Source organism: Sus scrofa, chromosome 18 (assembly GCF_000003025.6).
Source record: "Sus scrofa isolate TJ Tabasco breed Duroc chromosome 18, Sscrofa11.1, whole genome shotgun sequence".
In the NCBI taxonomy this organism is placed as follows: domain Eukaryota; kingdom Metazoa; phylum Chordata; class Mammalia; order Artiodactyla; family Suidae; genus Sus; species Sus scrofa.
In genome coordinates, this window is record NC_010460.4 from 29,304,987 (window position 1) to 29,317,555 (window position 12,569).

Below are 12,569 nucleotides of genomic sequence, written 5' to 3' on the forward strand. Positions count from 1 at the left end.
CCCTAATTTATTACTAAGCATTTCCACATCATAAGTGTCCTTTCCTTAGACGGTAACTGAAACATTTATTTCCTAGAACTAGCACTATCCTGATGAGTAACAGCCAAGTCATGACAAGCCCAGGTGCTCCACGTGGTCTGACAAAGCACATGGTAGCCTGACTTCCGCCTTTTCAATATCTCTGGGAACTATTTGCCTGAAATGAGAACAGTGACACCTGCTGGTTTGCCTCAGGAACTGCCGCCTTAACCACTGGTGAAACATTCAGAAATATCCCACTCAAGCACATGTTCAGAAGCATAAACTGCTTTTCCTTTCAAGTAGAATTTTGAAACCTCAGTGACAGCATTTTTGACTACAAAATATGCCAAACATATAATTAAAAGGGAAAAAGCAGAGAGAGAGAAAAGTACTTGTAACCATTAGTAATGGTTTCTTATGTGGTCAAAAATGTTAGAAGTTTTGGTATCGGAAATGGCAGTCTTTCCCTTCATGACTTCTGAGAGCTTTTTGTTTGTTTGTTTGTTTTGGTAAGGTTTTCTTTAACTTAAGACTATTAGTTCCAAAAACATTCACCATTTGATCTGGCTAGATCTTCAGCCCCTTTGGAATTATTATTATTACTTATATATCAGATGGGATGGGAATAGGAGTAGGTCTCCACCTTTTAGTATTAGGTTAAACTGTACCTAAGAAGAAACAACAGCAGTGGCTTAAATAAGATAGGGGTTTATTTCTCTGTTAGGTAAAAGACTACATAGACGGTTCAAGCTGGTTATGGTAAAGAGTGAAAAATAGGGTTTATACACCATGTGTGCTTGGACTCAATGGCCCAAAGGGGTGGTAGTAAAGTTTCAGGGAAGAGGAAGAAGGAAAAAAGGGAGTACAGAGGCTCAGATCAGTTGGGAAGTTCCCAGGAGTTACCCTACAAGACTTTCACTTAACCAATTAGCCAACATTTAGTCACATAGCTCTTAGGGAAGCTGGGAAAAGTAGTCTTTACCTGCAAGAGCAGCTGAGCCACTAAAAAAAGGTTATTAGGGGGAAACTAGCTATTTCTGCCACATGTTATCCCTATGACCTATGCAAATGCACCTTTCTTATCATGCAGAGTAATATATCCCTCACCAAGGCAGACACCCCAAATACCCATCCGCTCAGTGCAGTCAAACTATAAACTGAAAGATGTTATCTGCTCCAGTATACCCACTGTGAAATGGAGACACAGGAATAGAATAATTACAATTCAAAAAATAGAACACACACACACACAGGAGTTCCCATCGTGGCGCAGAGGAAATGAATCAGATTAGGAACCATGAGGTTGTGGGTTGGATTCCTGGCCTCACTCAGTGGGTTAAGGATCCAGCGTTGCCGTGAGCTGTGGTGTAGGTTGCAAACATGGCTCAGATCTGGTGCTGCTGTGGCTGTGGCGTAGGCCAGCAGCTACAGCTCCAATTAGACCCCTAGCCTGGGACTCTCCATATGCCACGGGTGTGGCCCTCAAAAAGACAAAAAAAAAAAAAAAAAAAAAAAAAACGAACAAAACGGAAAATACATACTGCCATTGCTTATCAAATATCACTCTGAGGAAATTTCAAGGTGTCGTCACGCTGTCTGTAGGATTTGATCCTTGGTTAGTCCATGGGGCATCCCCTGATTCTGCTCTTCGGGAAGAACTTACCCATTCTCCCCAGGAAGGATTTTCATTTTCCGTCATCCTTCTTGGCTACAACTGGGATTGCACAGCTTTCAAAGCTCACTGTAGTTGATCAGGGTGACCACACGTAGCAGTTTGCCTGGAATAGAACCTGGTTACACATGATATCAATGTAATTATTAGTTTCCCTTTCTCTCTCAACAGTATTCTGGTTTGGGTAATAAATTACATAATCACCTCATTCTTGAATTCAAATGACGAGGAACTGAATTCTGCCAACCACAAGTTTTAGATGAGGTCGCTGCCCCAGACATCACCTTGAGCTTAGCCAGGTGAAATCCTGAACAGACCACCCAGCTAACATGTACCTGGACACCTGACCCGTGGAAACTGAGAGACAATGAACTCTAATTGTTTTTAGATGCTAACTTTGTGATAATCTGTTACACAGCAACGGCAAAACTAATATAATTTCTGAAACAGTGGGCTTGGATGGGAAGGCAGTACTCTTATCTCTATCTTCACTCTTGTCTGATTGATGTCATCACTTTGTACCTGCAATCTAAATTACAATGAGAGAATGAATGATCCTGACAATGCACGTGGGAACATTTTTGGATCAGTAATTAGTAAACCGCAATCCTGGCAAGATTTGATTGTTGCAAGAAATTTAACTGGGCTTGGCTCTACAAGCATCTCATACTTGGCAGGAAGGATTGAGTACAGTTGTTAAGCTCTTCCTTCTGTCTTCCATCTCGGTAAAGGAGCTATCGCCAGCCTGAAGAAACAGGTCACCATTGGGAATCTTCCCTCTCATCTTGTCTACTATTAAAGCCATGTCATTCCACTTTCCTAACATATTGGAGGCAAGAATTTCAATGTTCTGTCATGGCCTAATAAGAGTCACCTTTCCAGCTTGCAATATCTCTACCCTACAGAATTCACTTAGCAAGTGGCGCAATATTCCCTTCCTCCAGGAAGTTATGTCACAAGGGTTAGGAGGTGTCACTGGCATTTGGTGCCTATAGGCAGAGCTGATAAATGCACCAAAGAGTGGCATTTGATGCCTATAGGGAGAGATGATAAATGCACCAGAGTGCAGCGTGCAAATCAGTAGAAACCCTGTTGGCATACACTGCCTCTAACCAATACCATGTTTTAGGTTTTGTGAATTGTAGGACTCCACCTCCACTACCAAATTCTGTGTAGGATGAGCAGAAACGAGTGACTTTAAAAATGCCTCAAATGACAAACAGTAGTAGCCTTAACAAGTTTCTTTCTTAATGAAAGTCCAATTAAGCAGAGCAAGACTGGCAAGTCTCTCTACGCCAGAGACTCACACTTCAGAGGATTTCCTTTTCAATTTTCTGTTGGACTCTTCTTTTAATTATTGTATTGGTACTCATTAGACATTAAGAAAATTAACCATTTGTCAAGTAAGTTGCAAATATCTTTTCTCCTATGGGTAATTTGTTTTTTGACATTGCTTAGAGCATTTTAAGTCATACAAAAAATCCTGATTTTTATGACTTCGAATACATTACTTTTTTTCCCCCCTTTTTTGGCCACCCTGTGGCCAGGGATCAGATCTGAGCTGCAGTTAAAACCTATGCAGTGGTTGCAGCAATGCCAGATCCTTAACCCACTGTCAGACCAGGGACAGAACCTGCATCCCAGCACCCTATAGACACCTGCTGACCTGTATGTCCCACAGCAGGAACTTTTTTTTTTTTTGAAAATACATTTTGATTGTATATATTCTGAGGGTTTTGTCTTTGAAAGATCTTCTAACACTCTATTATTCTGAATTTGTTTAAAAATTATTACCTGACCTATTCAAGAAATTTTATGATAACTTATACCAATAAATCTTTGATCCAATTTTAACTTGGTTTAAGATGAGAAGGGTATGGATCAAATTTTTCTTTTACCAGCTAGCCACCTTGTTGTTCCAAATCATTTACAGAGTAATCCATCTTTACCCCATTGACTTGAGATACTGCCATTATTATTATTATTATTGGGGCATTACCTGCAGCATATGGAAGTTCCTGGGCTAGGGGTTGAATTGAAGCTGCAGCTGCTGGCCTAAACCACAGCAACATGGGATCCAAGCCACATCTGTGATCTACACTGTGGCTTGCAGCAACACTGGATCCTTAACCCACTGAGAGGCCAGGGATCAAACCCACATCGTCATGGATACTAGTTGGGTTTTTAACCCACTGAGCCAATATGGGAAATCCAAGATGCTGCCTTTAAAATCAGGACTGAGTACATACTTTATAAAATGTCTTACTGAGAAGATGATGTGTTTTTCCCCTTTAGTATGTTAACACAATGAGCTCTATTACTAAATTTGCTAACAAGGAACAATACTTGCATTCCAGTAATAAATACTCCTTGGTAATAATGTGGTATGTTTTTTGATACTGTATTAAGGAATTTTGCTTTTAACTTTACAAACAGAGAAATTTTATCAATAGTTCTTGGTGCCTTTTTAAAGATTATGCCAGGCCCATAAAATAGATGTCCCTCTATTTCTACATTTGAATATATAAAGTTTGATGGACTTGACTATAAAATACAGATCTAATGACTTTTAACAGAGGTAAAATTAAACTTTGTATTCAATTTTTCTATGGTTATGACCTTTGCCATTTTATGACCTTCACCTGAGTCCTTTCAGAGTTCCAAATGTGTCAACATAAGTTGCATAATATTTTAAATTACAAAATATCAGATAAAAAACTGATAACGTTGTAGTGAACACCTGTCTGAGAACTACTGAGTTTAAGAAACAAATTCTTACTGATACAACTGAATCTCTCTATACAATTGCCCAATCCCATTCCTCTACGTTCCTCCCCATACACACATTATCCTGATTTGGTTTTTTTACTTCATTGCATGTTTTTAGACATTTACTGTACATAAAAGAATATATATGTGTGTGTATATACACATACACACAGATACATACACACGCATTTATATAGTTTTATAAGTTTTCAACTTACACTCAAAACTGTACTTACCTTTTTGCATCTTGCTTTTTTCCCTCGACATTTATAGTTTGTTGTATATGAAGCTCTGGCTCATAAATTTTTAAAAGCTGTATGCTATTTCAGTGTTATCAAACCGTGGTTTCTGTATTCATTCTCTGTTACTGTATTTAGACTGGCATAAAGTTTTGCCAATGCAAGACTCTGAGATTTCCTTTTAATTTTTCTTTCTCCTTTGTAAAAGGTGTACATCAGCAGGATTTTCCCCTTTTTCTTTCAAAATTTGTTTTTCCCTTATTTGAGATACTTTCAGTGTCCTGAACACACTGATCTCCTATATTTTTTTGTGCAATCTAAAAGAACTAAAGTCTTACTGTTCACTATGCATAAGAAACCTATAGCTCCTTGATATTTCTCTTTAGCATTCTTTTGGGGAACATGGGGGAAGACTTCATTTTCAGGTAGAAGTGTGAAAGAGATCTGCATCAGCATTCAGATTCTGCTAAATTAGCAAGTTACAACACAAAACTTGAAGCAACAAAAAAAAAAAAAAAAAAAAAAAAAGGAGTGGAGTTCCCATCGTGGCGCAGTGGTTAACGAATCCGACTGGGAACCATGAGGTTGCGGGTTCGGTCCCTGCCCTTGCTCAGTGGGTTAATGATCCGGCGTTGCCGTGAGCTGTGGTGTAGGTCGCAGACGCGGCTCGGATCCTGCGTTGCTGTGGCTCTGGTGTAGGCTGGTGGCTACGGCTCCGATTAGACCCCTAGCCTGGGAACCTCCATATGCCGCGGAAGCGGCCCAAGAAATAGCAGAAAGACAAAAAAAAAAACAAAAAAAACAAAAAAAACCCCACACATATAAAACTTGAAGCCATGGAAGAAGGCAGTGCTTTTTACTCTTTAGTCAACAAGACCTTTCGGGGTATCTTTTAGTAAGAGAATTCCTTAGATATTTATTAGTTTAAGAGCTGAGCATTTTACCAATTTCCCCAAGAAATCATCTTCTAAGACATGTGTCCTTAACAGTTTTCTATTCGTGAGAGAGCTTGATGTTCATGTAGTGAAGATCTACTATTACAATGAAAGGCTGATTTGACACCCATGACGTGTGCTCTCTGATCAGTTTATGAGAAAAAAATGTTAGTTCTCTGACACACAAGAAAGGAAGGCAGGAAGGTTGGAAGGGAGGGAGGAAGGGGAAGGAATGAAACGGGGGGAAGGGAGGGATGGATGGAGGAAGGACAGAAAAAGTAAACTGATAGTGTTCAACACATGTTACAACTGTTACGACATTAAACTATTATGATTGTCTTAAGTTACACTAAAACTAGGGATAAAAATGCTTTAGTATCTTCTTAGTCACATTCCAGTTTTATAAGAATACATTTAAAATTTTACCCTTTGTGTTGATTTCATTTTGTACTGGGATATGTGTAAAAAAAGATATAAAGTCAGATTTAAATTTTAACTGGTTAACACCGTTTGACCCATGACATATCAGCTCTTATATGTATTTCGATGCTGTCCTGAGATAAAAGAGGATTTCCTGCCTACCAGTTACATGCATACTTAACAAAAAGTATTAGTGTGCTGAAGTAGAGTTTAAACTCACCCTTTCCAGGAAACTTCTTTGGCTTGACATCCTTTTAAAAGCTACTCTTGAAATTAGCATAACATTGTAAATCAACTATACTTTAAAAATACAAATAAATAGATAAATAATAATAAAAGCTACCTTTGCTAAGGGTAGGCTTTAAGTTTATCTTGCAAACAGTCTTAAAGTATTTTATACACCTTCATAGGTTCAAGGTATATCAAAGTTCTGATCCCTTCAACGCTTAGGATAGTCGGCTGGCGGCCTCATTCATTTCTTCCAGAATGGCGCAGAAAGATCACCGTTTTCCATATATGTTACGATGTGAAAAAATTAGAAAAGGCTGCTATAGTCCCATTACTACTTTGTAGACACCTCTAAGAAATAGTTTTCTATTTTCTTGATTCTACAATACATAGGACACAGTCCTCTGAACACACGTGATTAATCTTGAATGACCTGATATTAATTTCTAATACCAATTAGGCCTTCAATGTTTAAGTGGTTATTTTAATTGGTAAATAGTTTGCATATTCTCGAACAGCTAGCACTACTGGCCAATCTACAATAAAGCTTTTTCATAATATGCAGAAATCAGATTTGAAGACGTCTATACAAAGAGTCTTGCCTTGAAAAAGCTTTCATTTTCAGGCCCAAAACACTACAATTTAGAAACAGCACATACATTGCATTTCTGTTCTTAAATAATCTACCGCGGAGAAGTGAACAGAAATACACTTTCTTTCTAAGGACGTTTCATTAACAAACATCTATGTTTGGCAAAATATGCCTTTCTATTTTACACCCACTAGCTGGCAAAGGCATAAACTGATGATCAATACAGAAGATCTTTTCAAGGGATCTGCATTATCCCCAAGCTTCTGCTGTGATTAAGTAAAAAATGATTTTAATCACAGAAAGACCATGCAAATGCTGTAGAATTATCTATAATTGTTCTTTTTTGCTTCTTAGGGCCACAACATGACAGATGGAAATTCCCAAGCAAGGGGTTGAATGGGAACTACAGCTCCTGGCCCATGCCACAGCTACAGGAACACCAGATCCAAGACGCATCTGTGACCTACACCACAGCTCACCACAATGCCAGAACCTTTAACCCACTGAGGGAGGGCAGGGATCAAACCCGCGTCCTCATGGATACTAGTCAGATTCGTTTCCTCTGAGCCACGACAGGAACTACCCATAATTCTTAATTACTTTCCTAAGAATTTCACTTTCCAAGAACATTTGTGATGAACCAGAACTTCTAGGACACCCTTTTGAAAAAAATTTTTTTGTTTTGTCTTTTTTTTTTTAGGGCCACATGCCCAGCATATGGAATTTGGCATATGGAAGTTCCCAGGGTTGGGGTTCTAATAGAGCTGAAGTCACAGCCACAGCCATGCCAGATCCAAGTGGCATCTGAGACCTACACTGTGGCTTGCGGCAACACCTCCTTAAGCCCCTGAGCGAGGCCAGGGATCAAACCCACATCCTCATGGATTCTAGCCACGTTCTTAATCTGCTGAGCCACAATGGGAATTCCTCCAGGAAAACCTTTCAATGCTCCTACCTCCATTTTAGTTTCTGAAATCTCAAATGGGGAAAAACCTCTTAAGTATCTGTCTCATATAATCTAACTCAAATGCATTATAAATGTATATCCAAGCAAAGACTGGAAAAACAGCACTGGTGTCCCAACCCCTAATTGTATCAGAATTCTAGACTACAATATAATAGCAAAAGGGCCTTCACAGTTCCTGAACTCCTCTCCTCTCTCTCTTCAGCCAGTCACTCCCTTGATATAATACCTGTCATGACAGATAAGGGTAACTCCTCAAAGTCTTAATTTTAAACACAGCACTCTAATCCCACTTCCTATATTTTCAGACCATCCCTTCTAAGCATATCTATAAGCCATTAACTGTGCCACATTTTTGCTACCCCTCTCCACCTCTTATGCCCTCACTGACGCACTTACAGATCTTAAGTTCCCAGGCTATCATTACAGTCAGACTCTCTGGCAAAAATACTCCTCTTCATGGGATCAGTCAGACTCTCTGGGCAAAACTACAATCTTGGTTAAGTTCAGTTCATCTACTCTACGCTGCCCTCATGCAGTTTTGCACGGCTGAAGAAAAACATACAGCCATTATCACTGATCTCACTTTAAATTCATTATCACTAACCTCAAGTAGTCTTCATTTTGCCTGCCTGTCAAATTGTGTTTCCCAGTTCCATTACTCTCCCATTCCTCTGGTCTACAGCACTCTTCTACCTCCTATCTCTAGCACTTACCTGCTACATGGTATTTCCCTGTTGCAATCTAAAATTGAGCTCTCAGGAATTCCCGTCGTGGCGCAGTGGTTAACGAATCCAACTAGGAACCATGAGGTTGCGGGTTCGATCCCTGCCCTTGCTCAGTGGGTTAACAATCCGGCGTTGCCGTGAGCTGTGGTGTAGGTTGCAGATCTGGCGTAGGCTGGCGGCTACAGCTCAGATTAGACCCCTAGCCTGGGAACCTCAATATGCCGCGGGAGTGGCCCAGAAATGGCAAAAAGACAAAAAAATAAAAAATAAATAAAATAAAATAAAATTGAGCTCCCAGCCCTCCCCCAACCCTGAATCTTCCTCAATTTCTCAACCTGAACTGTCCTTGACATTTCTCTCTCTCTCTTTTTTTTTGCTTTTTCAGGGCCATATCCATGGCATATGGAGGTTCCCAGACTAGGGGCTGAAACGGAGCTGCGGCTGCTGGCCTACACCACAGCTCATGGCAACGCTGGATCCTTATAACCCAATGAGCGAGGCCAGGGATAGAACCCGAAACCTCATGGTTCCTAGTCAGATTCGTTTCCGCGGCGCCACAACAGGAACTCCAGACATTTCTCTATATCTCACACTTCACAAACAATTTTGGTAAATCCAACTGATTTTATCTTTAACTAAAATACAGAAATATCACTTCTACGCCTACAGATACCACCTCAGACCAAGGCAGCTTTCTCTCTCCACCAGATTAATGCAATAGCCTCCTAATAGTTCTAATTCTGCCTTTACCTCCATACTTCGGCCTAGTCAACACAGCAGACATTATGACTCCTATAAAAATGACATCCTTGAATTTTAGGATAATTTGTGTCTATACATATACAGACTTTTTTTTCTTTTGGTCTTTTTAAGGCCTATGCCACAAACACAGAAATGCCCGATCTCAGCTGCCTCCGTGACCTACGCCGCAGCTTGGGGCAACACAAAGGATCCTTTAACCTACTAAGTGAGGCCAGGAATCGAACTCTCATCCTCATGGATACTAATTGGGTTTTTAACCCTCTGAGCCACTATGGGGAACTCCTTGTGTTTCTATTTTTCTTCCACTTTAAATAAAATGCTATTCTTAGACTATAAAAGACTACTCTATTGCACAACCATATTTTTAGGCTGCACATTACATTATTTTGATAAATATTACCTTTTATGGACACATCATCTTAAAAACAATTACATATATTTTTAACAAAGTATTCTAGGCCATACAATAAAGTAACTGACCTCAGGGGATAAAAACCCATGACAGCCCAGTTAACATGACTAAGCTAATCGATTAAAGATTTGCCTAGTGTTTAATTCAGAATCATTAACGATTTTTGAAAATGTCTCTTTGAAAAGGGAGTAGATAATTAACATGCTAATTCATTGTCTTCAGAAATCTCAACGTGACAAAACTTGTATCTTAAATCTATAAAAACCAATTTAACCAAAAATGTCATAATTTCATATTATATTCCCAATGCTTTCAAAGCTCACCATGATTTCTAAAAAGAAATTAAACATGCTTTCATTAAATTTTAAAAATCTATACAATTCAAGCTACTGAAATATTTTATTGTGCATAATAAAAGTGGTATTTTTAAAAAAACATTTCCAGGCCCAGACATCTGCAGGAGCATGTGAGAAAAGGATTCCACCAGAGTATAATAAGCAATACTCAATTGAATGAAACCATAAATCCACCCTCCCTACAGTAAAGTACTAGCATTCACCACAGGCTTAAAACTCCTGTAGCATCAGTAAATGTATATTTTTTAAATATTACAAACATGCTTATGATGCACAGGAAGATGGAAAAATTTAGACTTAACTGCATACCATATGTACTCCCAGCTTTTCTAATTTATAACCAGGTAAGAATCACAAACATCCAAAGAAAGTATTTTAAAATAGCGTATGATTCACTGGTAAGTGATTTTTATACTCGAATAAATAGGAAAATTTTCATTTTAATGTCACATTGAATTTTTAGTACTTTTCAATCGAGAAAAAAATAAACTGAGACATGGTCATGAGTTCAGGATTATATATATTACAATTTGCCTTGTTATAATACATTTGTGGCTTTATGATAAAAATAACTCAGGGACATATGGAATTCAAGCTAATTTGCATAACTGTCACAAGAAAAAAAGCATTAAATGCATTTCTGAAATAAGTATTTTCATTTAATTCAGAAATCTCAAAACAGCATTAGACCTTGGCCTTGTTTAAAAAAAGTTTAGTTATCCACTAAGCTAGCTAAATAACCTTCCTGAAAGGTTTAAACACAATTGATATATAAAACGCTTTCCCTCTAATCTCAATCTTACATAAATCAAAGAGGTGAGGGGAAAAAGGTAGACAATTTCTTTAGCAGCATATATGGCTAAATCCATCAACCACCTTAAACTAGAATGTCCATTATTGACCTCATTAAAAAGAACTGGGCAAATATAAAAATTACCCACTTCATAAACTGAAGACAACAATTTCAGGGTTATGGTAAGTAAAATATTTTTGAAACACTTCAAAAACTTTTGACATTAAACTAGAGGAATCATCTCTTCATTGTAAGAAAGAAAGGCATAACAGAAAGTAAAAGATTTAAACTAAAATGAATTTCAGTTTTCTTTGAAGAAAAGAAATAAAAAATAATGGTTGATTAGCTAAGCTTTGTGCTCTAACCAAACTAATTAATTACAGTGATTTTTAAATGGCAACAGCCCATCTGACTGGGTAGCTTGACAGTTCTGAATACTTCTGCAATGATTTTTTTTTTTTTAAAACGCAAAGACACTAAAATGATCCGGTCATGCAATGTTGATCTTATGCATTCTGCATCTCTTTGCCAATCTTGTAGCTAAGGATCTTGTTCCAATCAATCTTAGTGCGTGTAACTGGCAACTGTCGACGTAAGGCTTTGAAAGTAGTGTCCGACATTGTCTGATAATTCTCACTGATGGCAGTCTATGAAAAACAGTAGTTACAAGTTTAAAGAAATAAAAGGAACAAAACAATTTATAAAAACACATAGATGTTTTAGGAAAAATCTTTATTTAGGCAGCCTGTTTCACTGCTTTTAAAAAGTCAAATAAAAACCTTAATGTGGTTTTAAAAGCTGTTTAAAAGCATCTAAAAGAAAAAGCTTATAATCATTTTGAATAACTAAATAAAATTAAATTACAAATTAAATTTATTAGCTGTGTGTCATCATTTTGGATCTATTTAACTATTTCTCTCAGAACAATTTTACAAATTACTGTTTGCAAAGAGTAGAAACGTGTCCAACCCACAAATTAAATGCTTAAATTCAAGAGTGCAGTTTAGAAGCTCATAAAGAATGTAAAAAGCAAGTACAAAATCAAATATGATCTAAGCAGATCACACATAATCCAAATGCTTTGAGAAACACCTCCTAAATTAAAATTTCCAATTAGAAACAAAATAAAATTTAAATTTAGATTTAAAATCTTGGCCTATTTTGATCAATACTCAGAAATTATAGTTAGCTAAAACTGAGTTTTAACTACACTTTCACAGGTTTACCCTTGAATAAAAACAACAAAAACACACAAAAAGATTGTATTTTATTACAGTGAAACAATGAAAAAAATCTAGGCTTATGACTGAAATTAAAATTGCAGTGCCATTACTTATAAGCAAATATAGATAATATATATTATCTTTTAAAATCATACCTGATATTCATTTTCTGCAGCCTCTACAATCTTTATAAATTCTTTTGCTGTTTGCACCTCATTCTGAATGAAAAACAAAACCAAAAGTAAATAAAATAGTAATTTAAAAACTATATCATTATTATGTTAAAATAGGTATGTCACTATATGTACGGTTAATGATTTGTTACAATTTAATAGAGAACACAGATGGGAAATTATGACAAAGGGAAAATACTTTAAGATCAATTATTCTAAATTCAAGAGGAAACTAGGTAAAAATGTTTTAAAACTCTACAGAATAAGCATGGTCTCAGTGTT

General features: G+C 37.3%; 1 protein-coding gene across 1 annotated transcript in view; it reads right to left on the reverse strand.

The window, feature by feature from the left end:
• The window catches only part of CAPZA2 (capping actin protein of muscle Z-line alpha subunit 2), a 48,679-nt gene continuing 47,507 nt past the window's right edge, over nucleotides 11,398–12,569 (reverse strand). Inside the window, 2 exon segments of the mRNA NM_001097455.1 lie at nucleotides 11,398–11,538; nucleotides 12,270–12,332. Of these exon segments, the coding sequence (NP_001090924.1) occupies nucleotides 11,398–11,538; nucleotides 12,270–12,332 (204 nt within the window).